The sequence below is a fragment of the Poecilia reticulata genome, linkage group LG8 (genome assembly GCF_000633615.1).
Source record: "Poecilia reticulata strain Guanapo linkage group LG8, Guppy_female_1.0+MT, whole genome shotgun sequence".
NCBI lineage: Eukaryota > Metazoa > Chordata > Actinopteri > Cyprinodontiformes > Poeciliidae > Poecilia > Poecilia reticulata.
In genome coordinates this window covers 8,768,632-8,792,261 of record NC_024338.1, presented here as the reverse complement: position 1 = coordinate 8,792,261, position 23,630 = coordinate 8,768,632, and the positions used below count along the sequence as shown (strand labels likewise).

Sequence of the window (23,630 nt, the reverse complement as noted above, 5' to 3'; positions counted from 1 at the left end):
GGGGTTCCAGTAAAGTCAGGGCTCGAATGGCACGGCTCTGATGAAGCATTAATTTGACACTCTGATAAAGCCCACACACTCTATACACACATACACACACACGCAAACAAGAAAAGGTGTCAGAGATGAAATCAGCTCACAGTGAGGGGTGTTACGATGATTGATGGACGCATTGTTGCAGGGAGAAGTACCAGAGCGGGGGTTTTCTTGCAGGCTTTAGATGAATGGGATTTTTTTTCTTCTTCTTTTTTGCAGCCCTTGAAGCCAACGTGTGCCTGAGCGACACAAAACGGCGTGTCTGTTTAAAAACTCTTTCGGTTCGGATGACGCGACGTTCTCCTCTTTCCTCTCCTGTGGCTCCGAAACGAGCTGAAAACTGCTTGTGGTGTGTGTGCAGGCCGTGCTTTTGCAGAACGTGCTCGACGCAGAGCCCAGGGCGGTGTACAGGCGGGGGCGGACTGGGGGGGTTCTGGTGGAGGCAGGGGGGGTCTGTTTGATGGAATTGACCCAGCCACCGTTCCAGTCTGGATTGGTGGATGAAGCACTCGTTTTTAACTGGGATGTATTTTGTTCTGCCCACACGGTGACCTTCTCACTCTCTCTCACTCCCCCCCACCAGCAGACCGAGGTGCGACACGGGTCATTTAGCTTTATAGCGCTGCTCTCTGTCAAATCCCCACACATTACAATAACCAAAAAAAAAGAAGGGGTAGAAATCTTTCTTCCTGGTTTGTAATCACACTATGCAGGCTTATTACATAATAATTAGCCAGTAAAAGCAAAATGAGCTGCTGTTCCTCAGATCCTCTGCTCGACATGCAGTGGGAGCAGTCGAGGGATTTCTCTCGCTGTTTTCGTTTACACGGCTTTCACAGAAGTCGAGAAGCCTTTTTGTTTTTTTTCTTTTCCTAATTTAGAGCCGAGATCTCGACAAGAGTCGACTATTTACGTCTTCCGAGTAGTTCTTGTTCAACTAGCGAGAATGTTTTCTAAGTTTTCTCTGATGACATAATTGATCCCAGCAACACATTTGAGTGCACGGTTCAGCTGTATATTAGTTTTCAGCGAATCCTATTCATCCCATACAGTCTAATGAGTTTTAATCGTTGCACTCGGATGTTGTTCATAAATCATTTTGGAGGAAAACTGGAAAAAAAACAGCATTTAGATGAACGTATACCAATAAAAACACAATCTAGTTATTAATCTGTCCTATTTTTCTTTAAAATATTTAAGTAAGGGGGAAAAAAAACATAATTGCAACTATATTTTTGCTCAACATATAACATTGCTAATGTGATAAACAGATAACTGAGTAAAACAAGACACTCATTTTGAGTGCTACGTTTCTGTTTTAGGTAGAACTGATTTGCCTTTGTACAAAACAAACAGAGATAAAAATGAGACTAGCACTCAAGCCACATCAATAATAGGCTGTGTAATCTTTTGTCGTTATGGAAACCAGAGGTGGCAAAACGGAGTAATAAGAGTTCTGATCTGTCAGATTAGAAACTTGTGGATTTCACTTTTAAGTTCTTTCTACGTCGAGTCCGACTTTTCTGTGCACGTGTGACCCAGTTCAGTTTTTTTAAATGGGTTTTTCTTATTTTTATGCATTTATTCAGGTCAGACCCTGGAAAGATCCATACGTTGTCCTGAATGGGATTCATTTTTGATGTTTTTCCCAAGCAACCTCCGTCTGACTGGTCATCGAACTCTTGGCTCGTTTCTGCGACGGACTTGCAGTTCTGCAAAAGAGGAGGCGGAAAGCGCCGAGATCAATAGCAAAAATGGATGAAAGAAGCACGGCAGCAGTCTGCTCTGAGTGCACAACCACTTGTTAATCGATCCGTATGTGTTGACAATATGTAGCATCCATATTTACTTCTGCAGCCGCATGTAGATTCATGTCAGCTTTTGCTCGTGCTACATCTCTGCAAAAAAAACGTCTATCCCTCCTCTGAGCAGTCTGTAGTAATTTGTATAATCACTTCACTTCATGTGACGGAAGTTGTTGCTCAACACGGTTTTACAAATACCTCAGACAAAATCATTTGGGCAACTAACCACTGACCAATCACACAACAGTTCACACAGAGCTCTGTCGAAATGGTTCTACCAGGACCTGGCCATCGAGTTCAGCATGCAAAACCCCCCCCAAAAAAACAAATGACTCAATTTTCGTCACGGATCTACGTCGGCGAAAGACGATTTTGGTGCTTCGGATCCTTAATGTGTCCCTGGAGATCGTAGGTCATTTAACTCTGGGGTTCTGTTACGTGAACCTTTTTTAAATCTAACATCTTTATGAGGGCATGAAGTTGAAAGCTGAAAAGAATCGGACCTTGCAGTGACGAATCCAGCCTTCCTGGTTTCTGCTGGAAGTCTTGCTCTCTCTCGCTCTTATTCAGCCTGAGCGAGGCAAGCCTTACTTGGGCTCCAGTTACTGTTCTGAATGGCTGCTAGTGCAACCCAGTCAAAGAAGGGAGGACTTATGAAGACTTTAAACAAATTCCTGTTTTTGCGCAGCCGATTCTGTTTTATATACTGAACTTTATCCGGAGTAGCTTGTGTTTACGAACATAAAATTACTTTAATTGGTCCTCCTTCTACCGGCATTTCTGTCTCCAGATTGAGGCCATCTGTCCTCTTCCTGTAGAGACACTAAGACACAACAAAGTGTAAATGTGTAAATGTGAGGAGAGGAGCCTGGAAATGGTTTTATTTCTCTGACCAGTGAAGCGGCGCAGCAGAGCGCCTCACAGCATCAGGAATTTATGCTCCTGGGTATTCAGATTAAATATTTAGGTTAAAACTTTTTCACCGTTTATAGCAAGTGTGAGAACATTTCTTTTCAGATCGCTTCAGTCTGAAGCAATGCTACTTTACTATTTCTTGGCAGTAGCTTCAAGAGAAACTTGGAGTGCATTCACACCAGCTCTGTTTGGTCCACTTTAATTAAAATCTAGTTTGATTGTCGTAGAAAGTCCGCTTTGTTTTTTGAGTTGTGAATGCACAATCGAACTCTTATGCTGCCCAAAAATGTTAACTTCAGTCTGACTAAAAACCTAGGTCTCGGTTTGGTTCAAATGAACTCTGATGTAGTGTAAATAGATATAAAATGTCAAGTGGACTGGAGACCACTCCAAAAACAGGAAGTGTACTATATCGCAGGGCATTCTGGGTAAATGCAACCAAAACTAGCTGGGGAAATGGTATAAATGGAAATCCTACTACTACTAAAATGTGACGCTACTCTATTTCCGTTTACATTTTGTGAAGGACGCTGAACTCGTATCGTCTTGAGAGGTTTTTCAAGTTGCTTCCTGCTGTGACTCTTGGTGCAGCGCCACCATAGGCGAGGCGGGGAACAAGTTTTTAAATTGGTTTGTGTCGTTTGACACAGAAAACACCATTAGTGATTGTTGGGGAGAATCGTGTAGCTTCAGATGTGTTGTAGCTCAGTTTGGTCTCTGCAGACCAGTAGGTGTGTTTTTAGAGGAAAAGATTGGGACTAAGACTCATGTATCTGTGGTGCTGCTTTCACAGGGGAATGAAAACAGCTGGAGACCAATGTGGAAGGGGAATTAAACGGGCACAGTGTCTAAGGTGGAAGTCTGTGTTTTCGTCTTCTTCGAAGGTTACGAGCTGAGCTTGCTGCTTGTGTGTCCGTGAGTGTAAAATGTGTGTGTGTGTGTGTGTGTGTGTGTGTGTGTGTGTGTGTGTGTGTGTGTGTGTGTGTGTGTGTGTGCGTAGGGACATGTGATTCTGCTTAGTGCGGTTACTACGGCCGGGGGTTTTCCCCGGGGACTCTAGAAAGAAAGCAGGAGATTTATCTCGGCCGCAAAGCATTCATATAGTTAGGTAAATGTGGTAACCCTGCTGGTCTCTCAATCTATTTCCCTACGACTCCCCCCACCACACACACACACACACACACACACACACAGAAAGGGCACATGCATGTTGTAATTCATGGAGTTCACAGGGCAGACGACTGATTTCTGTATCAGTTTGTCTTCCCCAGTGCTCGCTTAGTGTTTCTGTTTGAATTAATGTGATGACCGTGTGTGCTTATATGTATTCAAAGCACAGACCTCTGAGTGTGTGTGTGTGTGTGTGTGGGAGGATGTGGCTCGGACACGTCCTCGCTCAGATTAATTGAATCCTTCAGGAGAAAAACCAGCCTCCTTAAGAGAATGCACAAGGCAGTGCTGCCCTGCTACAATAAACCTGTCACACACAGACAAACTACGCTCTTTTCTCTGTCACACACACACACACACACACACACACCGTCAAACACACACCTGTCAAACATAAGAGTGATTGGATAGTGTGTGTGAGAGAGAGAGAACAAGCAAGCCTTGGCATGTTGAAATACCCAAAGCATTAGCTCAGTCATTCCCTGGGCCAGACCCCTCCCTTTTAAAGCAAACAACAGCCTCAAACACACAAAGGTCACACACTGCGCTGTCTGTCTGTTTGGCTACATGACTCCGCTCCATAAGCCAAATAAAGCGCGGTGACTTTAAAGAAACACCCAGTCACTGCTGAACGCACGTTCTGCTGCTGAGCCGATGAAATCGACTCCAGCTGAACAAGACGGAGGAAAGTTTGGCAACGCTACAAAACAGATCAGATTCACAACGCTTTAGTTTGAATGTAATGTTTACTTTGAGTTTTTGTTATTGTGCGTGTTGTTTTTTTGTGCTCACAGATCAGTTACTGATATTAAGGTACTTAAGGTTTTATCGTGATACTTTGATACTATTATGATAACAATAAAAGTGACAATTAGATCTATTTATTGCTTCTTTTTTTAGGTATGACTGCAACTGCATGACACAGCAATTAGAGCCCCACTAACAAATACTGCTCTTTAAAAACATTCCCATTTGTAATGGTCTTTCTTAGGACACCAGCTGAATAAATGTGAACTGCATTTAATCATATTTTCAAATGTATTTAGATTTTGAAGAAGTAGTAAAAACAAAAAGGTAAGAATGATCAATCCTCGGAGTACGGACGGTTTTATTTTTTTCTTAAGCATCGTTAATTGAAATTATTGTGACAATAAACCGAAATGTTTCTAAGAAATTTACCACAATAAATGGTAAACAACACAATAAATACCCATCAAGTTAGGTTTTAAACAGTTATGTTGCTCTTAAAGAGATCTGATCTCTGTTTTTGTAAACCCGCTTGATCTGATTTTAGATTGATTTTAGATCATTTCAGTTTCTCTTTAGAAACTACAGGAACTGGCAGCGGTGCCCTAAAAACCACAACATTTGTTGATACAGCCAAGAGACCATAAAATGTATTTCTGTGAAAATATCACTGCTTATCATGAAATCCTACAAACACAAAAGCTGCTCTAAAAATACAGTTTCTTCCACACACCCATTAGGTTAAATATTGCTTTTGTATGTCTAAACTGGCAATAATTGTGCTCCAGGTTTTTTATATATATTTTACTGATTCTCTCATAGAATAAGAAGTAGGGAAAGTGACATTTTCAACCATAATTTTGTTGCTATGATAATGAATCACAGTATTTGTCATGGTTTTTCCAGATAAAAATAAACAAACCAATAATAGTTTGTCCCTTTTATGATGTTAAATATGGATTCAGAGTCTCTTCTAGTCTTCCTGTCTAGAGCTTCTCATATTAGGATTTTCATTACCAACACATCATCTTTTGTGTGTATTTGTTAGAGATGGGGATTTCCAAAAGGCTTCCAACATTTTCTAAACCACCGTGTCCCGTTACCGACCGGGACCAAAAGCTCAGACAAAAACAAAACAAAAAAATCCTTCTTCTTATCTGCTGCACGTCTTGCTCTCTCTCACTTTCTGGCAGCCTGAATAAACCGCCTACATGTCATAGAAAATAGTTTCCTGTATTGTCGTTTCTAAACACCGAAAACCAGTGAATCTTCACTCGGTCACAGTTACTGAAGAGAGTTGTTGTTCTTGGCATGATTCTGTGTGTAGACTTTACCTGAGCAGCAAAAATGTTCATATTCCACCAAATGACCACCTGAAAGCCACCATATATCTGCTAAAATCTGTGCATCAAGTAAAAACTTTCTACATTTCTAGATATTTTGAATGAAATTATCAAGATGTTACTTTTACTTGTCTGTGTGAAATTGTCGTATTTTGACTCAGAAAAGGCAGATGATTGGTTTCTACAAGCTCTTTAAAGTTTACCCCACTTTCTTTATTTTTATGAAAATGTGTGTTTATCCGCGTCGCCGCCTAGCTGTGCGTCATTTACTGTGACACATAAATTTTTTTCCGTCCATCCTGAGAACATCGGCAGGGACGTTGGCTGTTTGTCCGGCTGGATTTTGGACGGTTTGGTCCCATCTCCCCGGTCGTGCTACATCGCTGTCACACACTCGTGGCTCACTGAGCCAGTGATAATGTTATTAGTAACACCCGTGCTTTTTCTACATTTCCCATTCATAGCAAATTCAGACTTCTGCGGTGGAAAAACGCCTTCTTGTAATTGATTATTTTCAGAAGAGAGCTTGAAGCGCTGCAGAATATCTGTGCCTGTGGTCCTGTAAAATGTAAATAAGTTTTATTGCTAAAATAAAATGGGGCTGAAACGATTAATTGTGATTAGTCGATTATTGAAATAATCATCCGCTAACTTGGTAATTGATTAATCGTTACCAAGTATGCAGGCTCAAAAAAAACGGCCATTTGCTGAAAGACCAACGTACTCAAGAGGAGTAATGAAGCCAAAACTGCACAAAAAATATACATTTTATATTTAATTTGGAAAACCTTTTTGGTCTGTGAATATGTTCAACAGAATAATTAGTTGCAGCCCTGAATTAAAAGAATAATATTCCCAGATTGGAAAAAATCCAAGCTACTCCCTTTTTACAGCCAAAAATATCTTTCTCTTTCCTCCTGCATGCTTTTGTAAACCTTCCACTCGTCTGTAGCTTCTCCTTCGTGCTTTCACACATACAGCACTCCTTCTGTAATCTACGTTTTGTTTGAAGTATATGTTGCAACACAAAACAGCTAGTATTTGGTAGGCAAAGTGCGGTGTGGCATAATTCCTGGAAATGCTATTTTTGTCACATAACAACAACATGGACATTTGGAAAATGCAAATGAATGCCTTGTGTGTTAACACAATCGTGTTTATGTTTTGAACATATGAAGCTCTGAAATGAGTCAGAGGGAAAGGGTGGAGGGAGTTATGAAATGTGTTTTCCAGAGAGCAGCAGCAGCAGAAAGTCCACTCTTTTAGTATTTATGCTGCTCTGACTCCCCGTTTTCACTTCATCTCTTTAAATCTCGTGAAATGTCCCATTTTCACCTCGTCCATCCAGACGGATTTGTTCTGTTTCCACAAGCTTTAGGCCTTTCGCTGTGGATAAATCCTCCTGGGTTGTGCTGCGAGTTGCCACAGATGTTGCACTTGAACCAAGTAACATTTATATTTTATAACAATAAAACATTCCGAAGCATTCGATCTCATAACTTGTTGAATCCCAGCTCACTTGCTCCTTTTCTCTGCCCAATATCAAGAACACATGCTACCACACTCTTGATTAAAATTGCGACTAATTACATCACCAGTGATTCTTTTTCTTTTCTTCCCTTTTTTTCCCTCATTTTTACGGCACAACAGTGTTGCGGCTTCAAGCTTGAGTCGCGTTCCGGCTGCATTTAAATGCATCCAATTTAATTATTGAATCATTTGAACGTCGCCAGCTGCGTCCCCATGAGGAGAGGAGACAGAAAGCAAGAAGAGGAAACCGTTTCCAGCGTGGATGTTTGTCTGAGTGCGTTAGCCTGCAGCTCAGGTATGCAGGCTGCAGAGTTGTCTTGGTTTCATCTAGATGAGCATCGAAGTGTAGTTGCGGTGAACCAAACTGGATGATCTGGTTGGTCTTGACCTTTGTCGTAGGTCAGCGGTGTAAACGGTGACTCATTGGTTTTTCTTGGACTTTGTCTCACCGCTCACATGACGTGGTATCTCAACCACTAAAAGTATAAAAGCTGAATCTATTCCTTGCATATCGAGTCAGAATGTATTGAAATGAAATATCTGTAGGTTTGGATGATATGGCTTAAAAATAAAACTAGGGATCCACTTTTTTCTCTTCTGATACTGATATCCGAAGTTTAGTATCGGCTGATACAAATCTGATATAGAGAAATATTGCTGAAATGACTAACATTTCTTTCTTCTTTTTTTTTTTCAAACAGACATAAATGTACTGAATTACACATTAATTTTATAACTCTATACCAGTACAGCTCACTTAAATACACTATTGTTTGTCCAGCTTGGTCAAGCATGTAAAACAACTTTAATTTGTTCAGTGTAGTTAGGAGTAGAACAGCTAATGTAAAATAAATAATAACAAAACTGATGTAAACAACAGGTTGACTGGCTTGGTCAAATGTATAAATAAACTGTGACAAACTTTCTTTCAAATAGTTCAGAAAGTTCAATTAGGAATTCCAAATATAATGTAAAATAAATAATAAATTATGACGTCTCTCAGAGCACAAATCATAGAACCAGACCGACTAGATCTGCCCTTATGGATCGGGCACATTATCATCGATACCCAGGCTAGAATTGTTTCAGCATCGGTACCGATACAGATACAGATGCATCATTCTGAACTGGAGAAACTTTTCATTGGTGAATAACAAAACAACAACAACAAAAAAAAATCCAGATTCTCCTAGAAATGTAACCTTTAAAAACAAGAAATTTGATTAATTGCTAAAATCGATTTAATAAACAGCTCTACATTATATCAAACTTTGCTTCAAAATAATCTTTTACTATTGCATTTTTATGACAATTGCAATTTGACAATATCCCTGATATTCATGGATGTTTGGCACCACAAAAACTACAAATGGTTGAAATACTTGAATACCTGAAACTTCATCAAAAATTGCATTACTACTGAATTAATATGCATTAACACACACAACGGAAACTATAATTGTCCTTAGCTCCTCTTTTGCAACCAATCAACGCCATAAAAGATAAATGGCTCTCCTGGATTGGCTGCTTTGCAAACGCCAAAGTTAGGTAAATGTGGTAACTAGCATTGTTCCTATAGTCCAGCTTCCCAAGCTACACTTTTTTTCAAATGCTTGACTTAGTTGCTACAAAAAAAAAAAAACTGCAACTCTGCCGGTTTTCCTTGAATAATTTGGAGTCGCGTTCCTCAGAAAAGTCCCCAGACGGGTGAATCTGCAGAAACCGAGACTCTCAAAGTGGCGTGCACCAAGCCTCTCCCATCAGTCTGCCTAAGCCCGAGCAGTTTGAGAGAATAAAGAGTCTCTGGGTGTGCAGGGCCGGCTGAGACGTGAGTCATAAAACTTCCAGACGTAACATCAAAAACAAAAAAAAGCTTCTGCAAAGTTTCTGACTCAGGAGTGCTAATGCTAAATTTTTCCGATCCTGTACTTCTAAAACAGCTTTCCTCTGGTTTGAAACTATATACACTGGCTTTATTTGTAGGAATACTGGATTTAAAACTCCAACCCAATCCAATGACGTTTGCGGTTGCAGTACGACCAAATGAGGGAAAGCTTCATCTTGCCGTTTTGTTTTAAGAAGAAATATCTGAAATAATTAACCTTTATCCCAAACTTCTAACCACAGGAACGAAAACAGATTTTTGGCCGAATCTCAAAACACAAAAGAGGGAAAAAAAAGAAATCCTACCAGTTTACCCAGTGCGTCCTGGGCGGTGTGTTTCTCAGTGGTGATGAACGGCTATCGGTTTCCTGGTTAGTTGCACCAGAGATGGATAGAACAGCAGACTTTTACGGTTGTTTGCCGGGAATAAAACCCAGAGATCAATAGAGATCCCCTCTCAGCTAACCCCGCTCCAAATACCACTGATGGGTAACAGATGGGTTCACAGAGTGTGTGTAGGTGTTTGTGGTGTGTGTGGTAGACTTTTATCCCAGAGATTTTTCTCTCACATTTTGTTTGCTTCTGGACGTTTCCCAGCGTTGTCGTTTCTTTTTTGGATCGCGTTTCAGTACATCTCGTATTGATTTGCTTGTAGAGGATTTCGGCTTTGGTTTTTTTTTTCCCTGAATTTTTTAACATTTTTTACTCCATGTGGGCGTGCTAGCTAGCGCTTCTTATCCGTCTCGATCAGAATTGACTTCCATCCTTTCCTCTGATGCTGACATTTACTTTCTTTGCTTTCGACGAGGATCTGAAAATGGACACTCGAGTCAGAGAGCGCATGTCTTGGCAACTCGCTCGTTCCAGTGTGGTAAACTAGCTGTCGTTTGAACTGAGAGCCAAATGCAGTTTGAGTGTGTGTGGCGAGGCGGTGGGAGGGGAAGGAAGGAAAAGGAAGAGAGAAGAGAAATGAAAGAGTCATTCCAAAACATTTCCCTCTCAGCTTACATTTGGATGTTGTTCCTGGAACAAGGAGGGTAAATGTTTGCCTCGTTCCGCCCCTTCCCTCCTCTCCCCTCCTTTACACCATTCAGAAAGGGAAAATGGAGATTTTTTTTTTAATGTTTTCCTGTAGGAAGTTGTGTATGCGCCTGCATGCTGCGCTCATACGGGGGGAAAAACAGCCTCTAGGTAGCAGAGATTGATCTGTGCTCTGGTGAGACTTCTGCTCCTCCGTGTTTTGTTGGAGAGAAAGCTGCCGACATTAATACAACTTTTAACATGTGGAATTTGTAAATGAATTCTGTTTGGCTTCCTCAGAGGAATGTTTATGAGTTCAACTCCCTAAACATACCAGGTAGCAATTAGAAAGTGAGAATAATTAGACAGAATAACATAAATTTCACGCGATACCTGCCCCATGTGGAAGGAGAAGCGCGCTTTCTCGTATTACTAACACAGACCTGGATGTACTTGATTGGGATTTTATCTGATGAATTAAATAAGAAGGTAATGAAGGTTTATATATATATATATATATATATATATATAATATACACACACACACACACACACACAGATGAGTCCCCTTTTTCTTCTGTCACCCTGCAATGAAATACTGGTCGACTTAGGCTTCAGGACCCAAATAAACCAGGTTTTGCGAAAGGAAGACGATAAGCTTACAATATTTTATTCTTTCCTTAAACATATTCTAGGAAACTCTGTGATCTTTTACTTTTTTATAAGAAAAACAGACAAGGTTTCCACCAGAAAACTTACTAAGCCCGGTGGTTGGGTGCCAGGGCAGTCATTCATCCAGCGGCTTGTCGTGTTTTTGAGTTTAAAAAATGTTTAAAGTTGACAGGAAATTTGAAAATATCACTTGACAATTATGTGTTATTAGAAGATTAACAACTGAACACCAACTATAAAGTCTTAAAAAATGAAAACATTTAAAAAATACTTAAATAAATAAGCAGAGCTTAGCCTGGTGGGGGCACAAGTAAAGCCTGGTGGCCCGCCAGGCTTATAAAACACTGGGGGAAATCCTGAAAGATATTGGAGTTCCTTCACAACCTCGAAAAATTGAAAAGTTTGACATTTTTAAAAATCAGTTTCCAGGAGATAATGGTGTAAAAAAAATCACCTTATGTGAATAAATTCTGTCTAAAAGATGTAAAAGTAAAAGAATTACACTCTAAACAGAATTTAATTTAATATTCTATTATTCCTAAAATCGCAACATCAAATCAGATCCTGATTTTTTTTTCTTTTTTTTCTTATCGATCTGTTTGGTTTGAGTTACTGAGTGAAAAATTAACACTCATTATAAAACTTAAAAGTTTCTTTTAGCCTCTTTTCGTAGTTCAGAGATTGAAACCAGGTCTGATTTAGTCAGTACAGTAAAGCTCCTCTTCATGTTTGAACGTCTACAAACAGAGTAAAGGTAGATAAAACTCACTCTAAAGAATCTCTGTTTACTTTAGGATTATATAATCCAGGCCTGACTAATCTTGGTGTCAGCTTCATAAGAARAGCTGATGCAACTTGCAAAAAAAATTACCCAGGGTGCCCCCTGCCTGCAGTGCTTGATCAGACCTTAGCATCATCTTGGTACTTTATTTTACAGAAACTCACAGAGGATTAAACAGAACTAGATGTTTTACTTGTGCCTTAGAAAATCTATTGAAGTATTCAATTTAAAATAAAAAGATGTATGAACCCTGAATTATGCACACATTTGTGTTGTTCTATCAAAATAAGCGTGGATGAAACTCAAAAATCCTTTATTTCTGCCGAAGCAAAATGAGATGTTGTCATATTTAATATCATCCAAGTTTTTTCAGAGATGTTGACGCTGTTGTCAGCCCTGCAATGACTCTGAAGTTGCCTTATGACGCCTCATGACAGCCTGATGGCATAACATGCTAACAGCTCAGTTTCCAGGCTGCAGAGATTATATTTCGCAGCAACGACACCTTCATTTGTTCGCAGGCACTGCTAATCCACCTCATTTGTTTTTGCCGCTTCTCTTTCATTTTCTGTCTGGCCGAATGGTTAGAAAACTTTTGGTTCTCCTCCGTGTTCATGAAGTTTGCTTTTCAACTCCTCTGGGATTTGGGGTCAGAGTTTGAGGTTTGGGGATGTCGTTTGAGGTTTGGGGATGTCAAATAACTCCAAAAAAAGCGACGCCTCAACAAAAAGCAAAGGGAACAAATCGGGACTGTGTTATTTAATGGAGTGTGACTAATTTTGCAAGGCGGGGGATTATGCGTTGACTCGTAAATTCCTCTACAAAGCATTGATTTATGACTTTAATAATTCTTGGCATATTTACAAAACTCAATTTCCTGATTGTGTTGCCACCATGTTGTGAGCCAGGCTGAGTGATGAGCAACGAGTCACGCTGGCATTCAGAGCACGAATGTCTTGTAATCACCTCTTTGTCGCAGCTCTTGATGTTTCCGGCAGAACCTGCTTTCTCGGCTTCAGAATGAAATTACCTTAAACGAAATTAGCTCCGCAGAGAGAACAATGGGCTGATGACATCGCCGGGCGCTGACTGTTCGATTAAGTTCAACCTCAGCTGCTGCTGCTGACCTGATTGTCAAATTTATGAACCGCTTGAGTCTCTCTGAATGGATCTGTTGTGTTGTTGAATTCAGTCTGATGTTTTCTTTGTTTTTGGGTGGGGATGCCCATTTTTTCTCGCTTTTTATTCTTTTCTTTTAATAAATTTGTGTTTTGCAGAAGTTGTGATTCATATCTCACTCTTAGGCCAATAACAAGTGAGTTGTAATCATATTTTGGGGATTTTTATGAAGACGAACAATATTCAGGTAGTTGAAAATAATGAAGTAATAGTTGATTTCTTTGGAAACAACATGGAGCTGTTGGACATGAAGTATTAAATACTTGTTACTTAGTAACAAACAAGTATTCAAGTTTTAATCACAACAAGTTTTCATTAGTAAAATATATATATTTTTTAGAGGATAGGGCACCAAAGCTCGCTTCAGCCCAGGGGCCCGCATCCTTGTGAATCCGGCCCTGTACGTTCACATAACCGGATGAGGAGTAATGCAGATTGGTGCATGTGAGAATCTCTGTGACTCGAAGGGCCACCAATACACACACGCACACACACACACATCCATGCATCCATGCAAACACGGTGAGACCTTAATAAATCTCCATGTAATAAGCCCGGGTGTGGAAGGTTCCACCTACGCTGTGTTTTCAGAGCAGAGAATAAAGGCTGAGTGCATTATTGCTGAATATATGCGTGTGTGTGTGTGTGTTTGCGCGTGTGCGTCCGTGTGTGTGTGTGTATATATATATACAGCTCTGTGATTAATTGGAAAGCTGCATTTGGTATTGATTTGAAGTGCGGAGTGTGTGTGAGAGAGAGAGTGTGCACAGGCGCTGACGGACTGCACCTTTAATGTACTGATTTAGATGCAGGGGGAACTCGGCATGTCTGTGAGATTCCCACTGGAGTCATACAGAAACACACACACACACACGTTCGGTCCCTTTCCCCGCCGCCCCCTACACACATGGTTAGGTTTATCAGAGTAATGGCAGTGCAGTAATGGGCGAAGACGAGGAGGATGATGGTCATGCTGGTGGTGATGGTGGGGGTTGGCTAAACCATGAAACTCCTCAGAGGACCAAAGCAGAGGGTGTGTGTGTGTGTGTTCTTGGTGAGAACACAGAAAGGGCAGAATCAAATAAAAACCATCGATATCCGTATCATGGTCAGATATGGGATTATTTTACAAGGACTCATGGAGGAAGCGGATTTGATCAGAGCGCACGTGATTTCAAGAGCCTTTAACGGCCACTGCAGCTCCAACCGTCTCTGATTAGGCGATGTGGCCTTCCCTCTGCCTACATCTCCCAGAATGCCGAGCGGTTCTGGATCGGAGTTCAGTGAACACTATCGAACTTGGTATCTGTTGATAATACGGCAGCTTACTCTGGCCGTTGTAGACAGAAAAAGAAGAGGAGGAATAAATCTCCTGCCATGAAATCTGAGACGATTTCCATCTAGAAAGCAAGGAAATTTCTGAATTTGAAAAAAAATAAAATAAAAAATAAGACTTTGAAACTCAAGAAAATTTCTCGAAAATGTCTGACATCTCAAAACTTTATTGGCGGAAATTTACTTCTCCTTTCTACAGTGGTCCTAATACGCCATCATTTGATATTGATCATGTATCTATAGATACCTACACCATTGCTGATTTATTGTTCAGCCCAATCTCTGAGTGATTCACATGCATCTTTCCATGAAGAAGAAAAGCGTCCAGCTGGCATGATGCTGCCACCGCTGTGTTTCACAGTACCGTTTTGCATGTAGGCCAGAATGTTCTGTTTTGGTCTCGTCTCATCAGATTACCTTCCTGATGTTTCCGGTTTTAATCACGTGGTTTGCAAATATGTGCTACTTTGGGGTTTTTCTCTAAAATACTCACGACATACATACGCCTGTCACAATAAACAATAAATCAATTAATTGCATAATAAATGACAAGAAGCTCAATAATATTCAGTTTCTTGGTTCATCGTTTTTCCTCTTTTCTGTCTTTCTACCAGAACTGGTCTTCAGTCTTCAGTTTGGTCTCAACTATCCCTTTTTGAAAGACAGTTTTGTTGATAGAGGCGTCATAATTCATTTTATTTGTTGTTTCTGTTGTTTTCTTTATTTATTCTGGATATTTCAAATCCACTACAGTTCCAGTGTTTAAATGCTCATTAGAATTAAAAGTTGATTTATTCTTGAAAATGTGTTCTTGCATCATTATGCCATTATTACTATCATATTACTTGAAAATTATCTCAAAACAACAATAGTATCGTTTATCAATATCACCATAAGTTCTGGGACAATTTATCATCCAGCAAAATGTTATGCATTTTATTTTGATGTAACATGGCAGAAACACTGAAACATTCGAGGGGTATGAAAACTTTACCAAGATGATTTGTAATGTTCTGTTGGTAGAGGTGAGCATTTGCTGTTTACTGTGAAAAAATTCAGTAACACCTTATTTGAAGGGGTGTGCATAAGACTGATATGACACTGTTATTCATGTAACACGTGTTAGGAACGTAAAGGAATCCTTATGAATGTTAATGATTGTTGTCATGAAGTGTTATTCAGTAAATAATTACACTTTAAATGCAAAGTTGCATTAAAAGTTGCGTTAAAAGTGTCAACTTTGAATTATTTGTTAAATAATGACACTTTTAAAGCACAGTCACTTTGAAACTTGTATAAAAAGTCAAAAACTGTCATTTCCAGAGTAAAACTCAATGACAACAGTCATAAGCATTCACAAAGACTCCTTCACGCTCATGGCTGCTGTTATGTCAGACTTATGCAAACCCCTTCAAATGTAGTGTTGCCAAGAATTCTCATCGGAAGAATATTCTCGTTTTCTCAATTAACTTCAATTAATGTTTAAAAAAAAAAAAAGAGATAGAAGTAATAGTGAAAAAATTAGTAATTTCTATTATTCCATGAGAGCTTCAGTAAATAATAATAATAAATAATAAATAATTTGATTAAATGTAGTTACTATGTGCAGTTTGAATCACATTTCAAATGAGAATATTTTTCAAGAGCAATATTTGTGTTTGTACCGCTATGAATTAGGCGCCATACTGTTACCTAAACAAGAAGTAGCAAATAGTTTTACATTGCCATTTTTATCATTATCGCAATAGTGCCATGAAATAGCGTGATGAAAGTCCATCCTGCCCGTTGCTGGCTGTCGCCGTGCGCCATCTTTCTTTTGATGGTGTTAATCAGCCGGTCGCTGGCAGACAGATTCCCTCCTCGCCTCCGCTCTGTTGTGGTTTTCGACGGTGAACCATCTCCTCCGGCCAGCCCGTCTGTGGTCTGTGTTGTTGAGATGGAGCGCTTCAGTAATAATGTGATTACAGCACAGAAACATCAGTGCGTATTGATCGAGCTCCCCAAACCCGGACATAAAAGCACAGGAATAAAAATCAATTCATGTTGTGTTTTTTTTTTTTTTTTTTTTTTTAACTTTGGTTCTGGTGTTTTTTCTGTGTGACTGAGAGTCTCTCTTCTTTCTCGCAGGCGAGGCCTTCCCTACAGGCTCCAGTCCCTTCCTGTCAGGTTACCCAGGCCCCTCCTCATTGACCTCTGACCCTGCGTACAGGTCGGCCAATCCCAGTGGTCTGCAGATGGCTCAGCTCTGGGCGTCGCACGCTCACGAAGGTAAATAACCCGACGAAACGCCGGCTTCTCTGTCCGCCCATAACTCAAAGACATGAGCGGCTCCACGGTTTTGGGACTTTTTTTTTTTTTTTTTTGCTGGAGCTCAATCCCCAGAAGGCCCGTTCTTCTTCTGCTTCTGCTCCCACCAGTCGGGTCCCGTTCCATTTCTGTGTCACGGCCGGCGGCTCCTCTCTCAGCTCCGTCCTAAATGCGTCTCTCTCCCTCTGTCCTCAACCAGTCCTTCGCTTTCTTTCGTTCAACCGTCCTCTCTTACTGTAATCTATCTTTTTCTCCTTCGTCCTGCTCGGCGCGTCTCAGTCCGCCTCTCTGCAGCGCCGCTGCCCCACTTTTCCGTGACATCTTTCTCCGTGCTCTCTTTAGTCCCGAGTGCCTTTGTTCAGGGCCACTCGGCGAGTGATTAAATCTTGCGTCTCCCTTCGTTTCCTTGTGTCTTTTTGTGACTCCTTATCGCGTCGCATCTGGGTAGAAGGCCAGATAGGAGGAAAGGCATCTGACACCGCATGCTGGCGGCGTAGAGAGAGAGAGAAGGACAAACGGATCGCAGTTAAGATTTCCTTTAAAACTGATTGCATCACCTTACAGGCACAAAATCCCGTTCAGCGATTCAGATTGGAAACTGTGTGATTAGGTTTTTTTATAGACTTCTTTTTTTTCTTGAGCTACTTTCTCTAATCCAAGGACTTGCCAAGGGTAAGGAACAGGCTAGTGATTACATCTGTGATTGTAACTCACTGGTCGACCTTAAGCTTCCTGCAGTAACAGTAATAACTCTGACCTCCATAAAGGAAGCTTATTTTTTTAATGGGGTTTTTTCATCTCCTGCCCTGCTACACCTTTTACAATAAAAACAAACCATCACAGATCAGGGTTTGAGATACTTAAATGAACTGGAACCATGCCAGGATGTTTCATAACTACATTTAAAAAAACAAAGTTTGTTTCCGTTACAGTGCAAAAACCTTCTGTCATGATACAATAACCAATTATGAAACGAGCATTAAACGTCACATTTCGCCAAATCTCGTCATCAAATTATCAAGTTGATCCATGTTCCACTTACTGCTGATCAAATGTAACTCTTAAAGGAATCTCAGCGTTTCGGTAAATGGAAGTTTGTTCCAGATTTGATTCCGGTTCTTCCCGGTTTTAACACTCTTCAATCGTTGGACGGCCGTGTCTTAGAAGGTTTGCCACTGTCCCACGCTCTTCCCTTTTTCAGACGATAGATGCAGCAGTGCTCTTAATTAATGACTACTTTGTGTTCAAATCCCAATAAAATATGTTGAAGTCTGCGGTTATAATTTGTAAACATTCGCAGGATAGTGAACACTGCAACCAAGAGGCTGTTTGACTTTATATTCTGACAAAGGAGGAGGAGATATCACATGGACCACTGGATTTGGTCACTTGATCTAAGTTTATCTCTAATTGATGCTTTGGTATCTAAAGCTAAAGTAACTCAGTTCTGCCCACAGGCTGCAAAAGCCACACAACACATTTCCTTTGATATGAAAGACATCAGTCTCAGGCTGAGAGAGAGATTCCTAATACCTGATGTGTGACTGTAAGAGCAGCTACTGTTTTTAAAAGCTGCAGACGTTTCCAGCTGGGGATGCTACGCCGGAGCTGCAAGTCTTAGCCGCTGGAGTTCGTGTGCAGCTGTTATCTGCGGTTAAAGGAAGCATTACGGGAAACTCCTCCTGCATACCTTCACTCTTAAGCCACCGTGCCGTTTTCGAGTTCCCACTTTCTTTTATCCCATAACAATCCCACCGCTCTTCTCCGCTGAGTTTTCCATGTAGCCGGACAGATTTGTTTAGTTTTTTTATTTCCAGAGCTTCGTGTGAGAGTATTAACAGTTTTTAAATGAAGAACGCCACAATCTTATGTCTGTTTTCCTTTCACGTTTGTTAACAAAGCATTCTTGCTGTTATTTCGCTGATCCATTTTTAACATTAAACTTTGATCTTTTATTAGTTCCTTCCCTTGGTATTGGTAGTCATTGTTTTGTTTTGTTTTTAGATGCGGTGGGGAGGGTTTAGAAGTTTCCAAGGCAGGGATCTAAAATAAGATCTAGTCTCTGAGAGCAGCAGCTGCCCAGTGGGCAGACTTTGGCTCAACAACCTGAAGGGACCCAGGACCAGATGACTACGCCATCAGCTGGAACAATATTAAATCAGATTATTTGGAAATTCATTTAATATCTCTGTCATGTCCGAATTCCTAATTTTTCTCCAGTCTGAGGCGTGTTTCATTTTGTGTAATAATCCAGGAGACTGTTTTTCTTTTTCCTCAAAATATTTTCACTGAAATATTATTATTATTATTATTATTATTATTATTATTATTATTATTATAACAATAAAAAACTGCACCCCACCCACTACAGTTCTAAAAAAACACTTTGTACTTAAATATATGGTAATAGATMATCAGCGTAAAGTTTGACATTTCAGAATGTCCTGAGTTTTCACACAACTTCTTATGGATATCAGGATCAGATTGACAAATATAATAGCATCCAGCTGAAGGAAGCCAACCTGTCCTGTGCCGTGTTTAAGATTTAAGGTTTGAGATTATTAGTTTAAACGGGAGAAGATATGAGAAGATTTTAAAGCCAATTGGTAGAATCCTCTCCAGTTTCTACCAGTAAAACACTTGAAGTAATTTAAAACTGAACCTGCAAATTTTCATCATTGTGTTTATTACTCAGTGATGAAGTTATTCTTCACTCCATTTGGTTCTTAAAATGTGAGTCTGGGGAGAAAAAACGATAAAATTACCTAAAATGCATACCTGATTATTTCCTTCTATCAAGAATTGGCGAAAGTTAGGCAGAAATCTTTTTCAAGTTTTTTTTTCTGTCACAAATTGATCTTAGAAAAAGAAAATTTCACATCTTGAGTCTTTTTTTACTTGAGCAAAGCCTAAATAATTACATTTTGAAGCAGTTACTGGTGATGCTTATATAACATTTCTCTTATTGTCCCTGCCAGGCTACCCTCCCCTCCCAAGCAGCCTTTACTCCAGTCCCTACTTGTCTCTGGGCCGCCTGGAGACGTCCTCGCTCTCCCAACATCCTCTCTATGATCCTCACAAAGGTCAGTCACCCCTTACAGCCGCAATCATGGAGACAATTGCACCCAAAATTGTCTGTCTTCATGATCTGATTACTTTTGCCGTCCTCAGTTGGGTTGGTGCTTTTCCTCTGAAATAACCTGTGCAAACAAAACTTTGGGTTTGTTTTCATTCAGACGGATATTTCCTGACGTCCTCACTGAGCCAATCACCTCTGCACCCTCCGTCTGCGTCCTCGGCCGTCCCTTCCAGCTCTACGCCTCCCCAGAGGACATCCCGGGACGGGATCAGGGACAGGACGTATCGGACAGAGAGGGACAAGGAGAGGGAGCGTCTGCGCGAAGAGCCACGGCCGCACAGCGTGGTGGATCTGACGCAGGAGACGCGAGGCGAGGACGACCGCAAGGCGAGCAGAGATCGGGACCGAGACAAGGACCATGAGACGGACAAAGACAGAGAGAGGGACGCTTGGTCCTTTCACCCTCACCAGCAAAAGTTACACTCCTCCCACCCTTTGGCTGTGGAGACCCGACCCAGACTGTCGCCTCCTCAACCCTCGTTCCCTCTCAGTGAGGGCCGGTTCCTCGGTTCGGAGAAAGACCGAAGGGGTCGGGAAGAGGAGGGCGCTTCTCGGCCCCACCACAGCCACAACTCCAACTCCAACAACTCCAACTCTCCTTCCGAGCGGCAGCGGAGGAACGAGTCCATGGCCACGGCGGCCGGGACTCTGCAGGTCTCCTACGTCCTCCCCCCTCCGTTACAGCAGCCCAGCGCCTGTCTTCCCCACCTCCCCACGCCCAGAGAACAGCGAGTCAGCGCGCCCACGTATGTGCCTTCTGTGGAGGTTTACGACGAGCGGGTAGGGCCCATCCAGATCGCCTCTCAGGCCCGGGACAACAAACACAGAGACAGAGAGCTGGAACGAGACAGAGACAGGGACAGGGATAGGGACAGGCTTGAACGAGACAGAGACAGGGACAGAGACAGAGACAGGGAGAGCTACAGGTTTCATGAGAAAAGCCTCATGGAACATCCTCGGCTCTCCCAGTCAAGCGAAACGACCAATCAGAGAGAGGAAGGTTCTGTCATTTGCTCCAACGGTTCTCTCAGTAAACGAAACCAGGACGCGTCTTTCTCCTCAGGCCGATCCCGCTTCAGTCCAGAAACCAGGGACCTCTCCAAACACTCGCTCAGAGTCGGCATCGGGTCGGAATCTAAGTGGAACGCCATGACACCGTCAGCCAACTACGCCACCAATCACATGGCTGCCTTGGCGGCCCAGCACGGACACAATCTCTCCGCTCCCCACAGCCAGCCGTCGCAGACGCAGAAGTCCGGTTCCCCTCACTCGTCGCATCGACCCAACAGCTTGCAGTCCTCCCACAGTCACTCGCCACAAACGCACGGACATGGGCGCACGGCCGAGGAGGGCAGCCAGAGGCGCTACCTGGACCAGTCGGGGCTTTTTCGGCCCGCAGTGTCCACCGATTCGGATTCGGCGGAGGTTTCTGCCATGCAGAGTTTGATTAAATACAGCGGAAACTTTGCCGCCGAGGGGCCCACGTCTTCCAGGCACATCATCGATGGGAGGGGGCCTTTCGGCGGACTGGGGAACATCGGGACGGGTGGCGAGAGGGAAAAGGAAAGGGAGCGGGACAAGGAACGAGCACTGAAGGTCCCTCCTCAGCTGAAGAGGGAGCAGGAGCGGCCGGACAGCGCCCGCTCCTTCGGCAGAGAGGGGGAGGGCGAGGTGCGACACCCGCCCGTCGGGATCGCCGTCGCTGTGGCGCGGCAGAGAGACAGCGGGAGCTCCAATAAGCAAACCAGCGGAGGCTCCGACACACAGAGGCCCCTGCTGCAAACGGCCATCAAAGGTAACGCCTCTTATTCTGCTAGAACTAGTTAGATGTTGCTGCTTTAAACTCTCTGCTGCTTCCTGTTTGTTTACCTTGTTTAATTTATTGGTCAAAAAAGTAATCTTAGAGTGAAATCGACGTGTTTGCTGGCTTCTGCTTTCCACTCCTGCGTGGTTTCTGTCAGAATCGTGCTCCGCATGGTGTAGATCCCCACCGCTACCTGAACCGGGTCGAGATGATTCCTCACTTCACTTTTAGAGAATAATGGAAGATTCATTTCCTTATTGTAGAAAAGTCACATTTCCTCTGCAGCTGTTTTTAAGGCATTCAGGTCTTGACCTGCACTGTGACCAGTTATAAACCTTTGCAAAATATTAATAATCCTGTTGCAGATGGAGATGAATCGATCACAGTGACCTGCTTTGACTCTCCTGTTCATGCACATTTTACCTGATTCTGTTTTCTCTTTAAGAGCTTTAATATAAGAGCAGAACTCAGTATTATTTCTTGTTTCCTTCCAGCTTCGTCATCAGTGACGACCTGGTGTGACTTAGAGGCGAGCAGGTGTGTCTGGGAGCAGTTGTTGTTAAACAGGGTTTTACCTTTTTAAGGCTAAAACAAAATAATGTTATGGACATTTTAAGCTTTACTGTTTATTTTCTAGACTTTTCTTTATTTAGGGATGCATGGGTATATCAGCACTTATATCGGCTGATATTAGTAATTTTTTTACATATCAGTATTAGCCTAATAAATAAAACTGGGCCAGAATTAAAACTTATACTTGTTTCCAGCTTGTTGCTGTTTCCTTTTGGAGRGGGAAAGGGACAAGATTGGTCTTGTGGTATTTATTTGGTCATGTGAAAGTGATGCAAAGGATTGTGGGTAGTTTACCTGAAGCAGAGAAGCAATGATGAAGTCATCGATGTGATGTTAAGATATCAATATCCGTGCCTCCCCAGCTGCAATGCATTCAGTCTTCCCGTTATCTTCAGGAAGCAGGAAGTGCAGCTCTTTCTCGCTCTCCCGCAGCCTAAATGACCAACAGACGTGTCTCCACTAGCTCTAGTGTCCATCTGAACGGCTTCTTAAATCTTTATTTACCTTTTACTGCAACAGGTTGTGTGTGGAGATGTTTTTGGGACTTTCTAATCAGCTGATGTTCCTGAAAACTGCCCCTGTTCTGGTCACTGGTTCATTTCTCTGAGCCGTTAGTGTGAACCTGTCGGCCCTCCTGCAGTAAAACATGCTATTCTTGGACTCCAAGGTCACTCGGCTATAAGGTTCCTGCTCGGTGTCTTGTCTTTGTCCTGGTTTCGGCCTCCGCTCTGTGTGCCATTGAGCTCCTTCTGTCCTCCTGCTATTCAGCACCTCTCCCTCTGTCTTTTGCTCTTTTCTTTCGGGTTGCGTCTCCACCCTTCCCTCCGTTCTAAAGAGGCTTTTGTAGAGGTGCTCACTCCTCTTCCCACCTCAGGCCCCCTTCACTTTCTGCGCTGTTTTCTTTGGCTTCCCTCACTCCACTCTTCCCCCACTGCGTTAAACTTGTCACTCCTGTGTGCAGTGGAAAGCTACAAGCAGGCTCTGAATTACAATAAGACCCTGGTTGTGTTGCTAAGCAATGGATCAATCTTAAGTAACTCTGAGTGTGTGTGTAGTAGTATCTATAAATGTTTGCTGGTATTTATTATTGTGTCCTGGCTTCCTGTTGAGGAACACTTCTTAGGCTCTCTGGTTGGAAAAAAAATAAATTTTTTTTTGATTTTTGGCTCCAGCAGAATATTTATAAAAAATGCAGAAAATGATTGATACGCTAGCTGGAGATAGGCACCAGCAACCCTCCCGACCCCACTGAGGGACAAGGGTGTAAGTGGATGGATGGATGGATGACAAGGGTGTAAGTGGATGGATGGATGGATGGATGGATGGATGGATGGATGGATGGATGGATGGATGGATGGATGGATGGATGGATGGATGGATGGATGGATGG

General features: G+C 42.0%; 1 protein-coding gene across 4 annotated transcripts in view; it reads left to right on the top strand.

Annotated features, from left to right (window-relative positions):
* The window catches only part of tnrc18 (trinucleotide repeat containing 18), a 59,966-nt gene that overhangs the window by 4,613 nt on the left and 31,723 nt on the right, over positions 1-23,630 (top strand). For all 4 annotated transcript variants that reach the window (XM_008415584.2, XM_008415582.2, XM_008415583.2 and 1 more), the window contains exons 3-5: positions 16,545-16,685; positions 19,703-19,807; positions 19,961-21,658. In XM_008415584.2, coding sequence (XP_008413806.1) covers positions 16,545-16,685; positions 19,703-19,807; positions 19,961-21,658 — 1,944 coding nt within the window. The remainder of the gene's footprint in view (positions 1-16,544; positions 16,686-19,702; positions 19,808-19,960; positions 21,659-23,630) is intronic.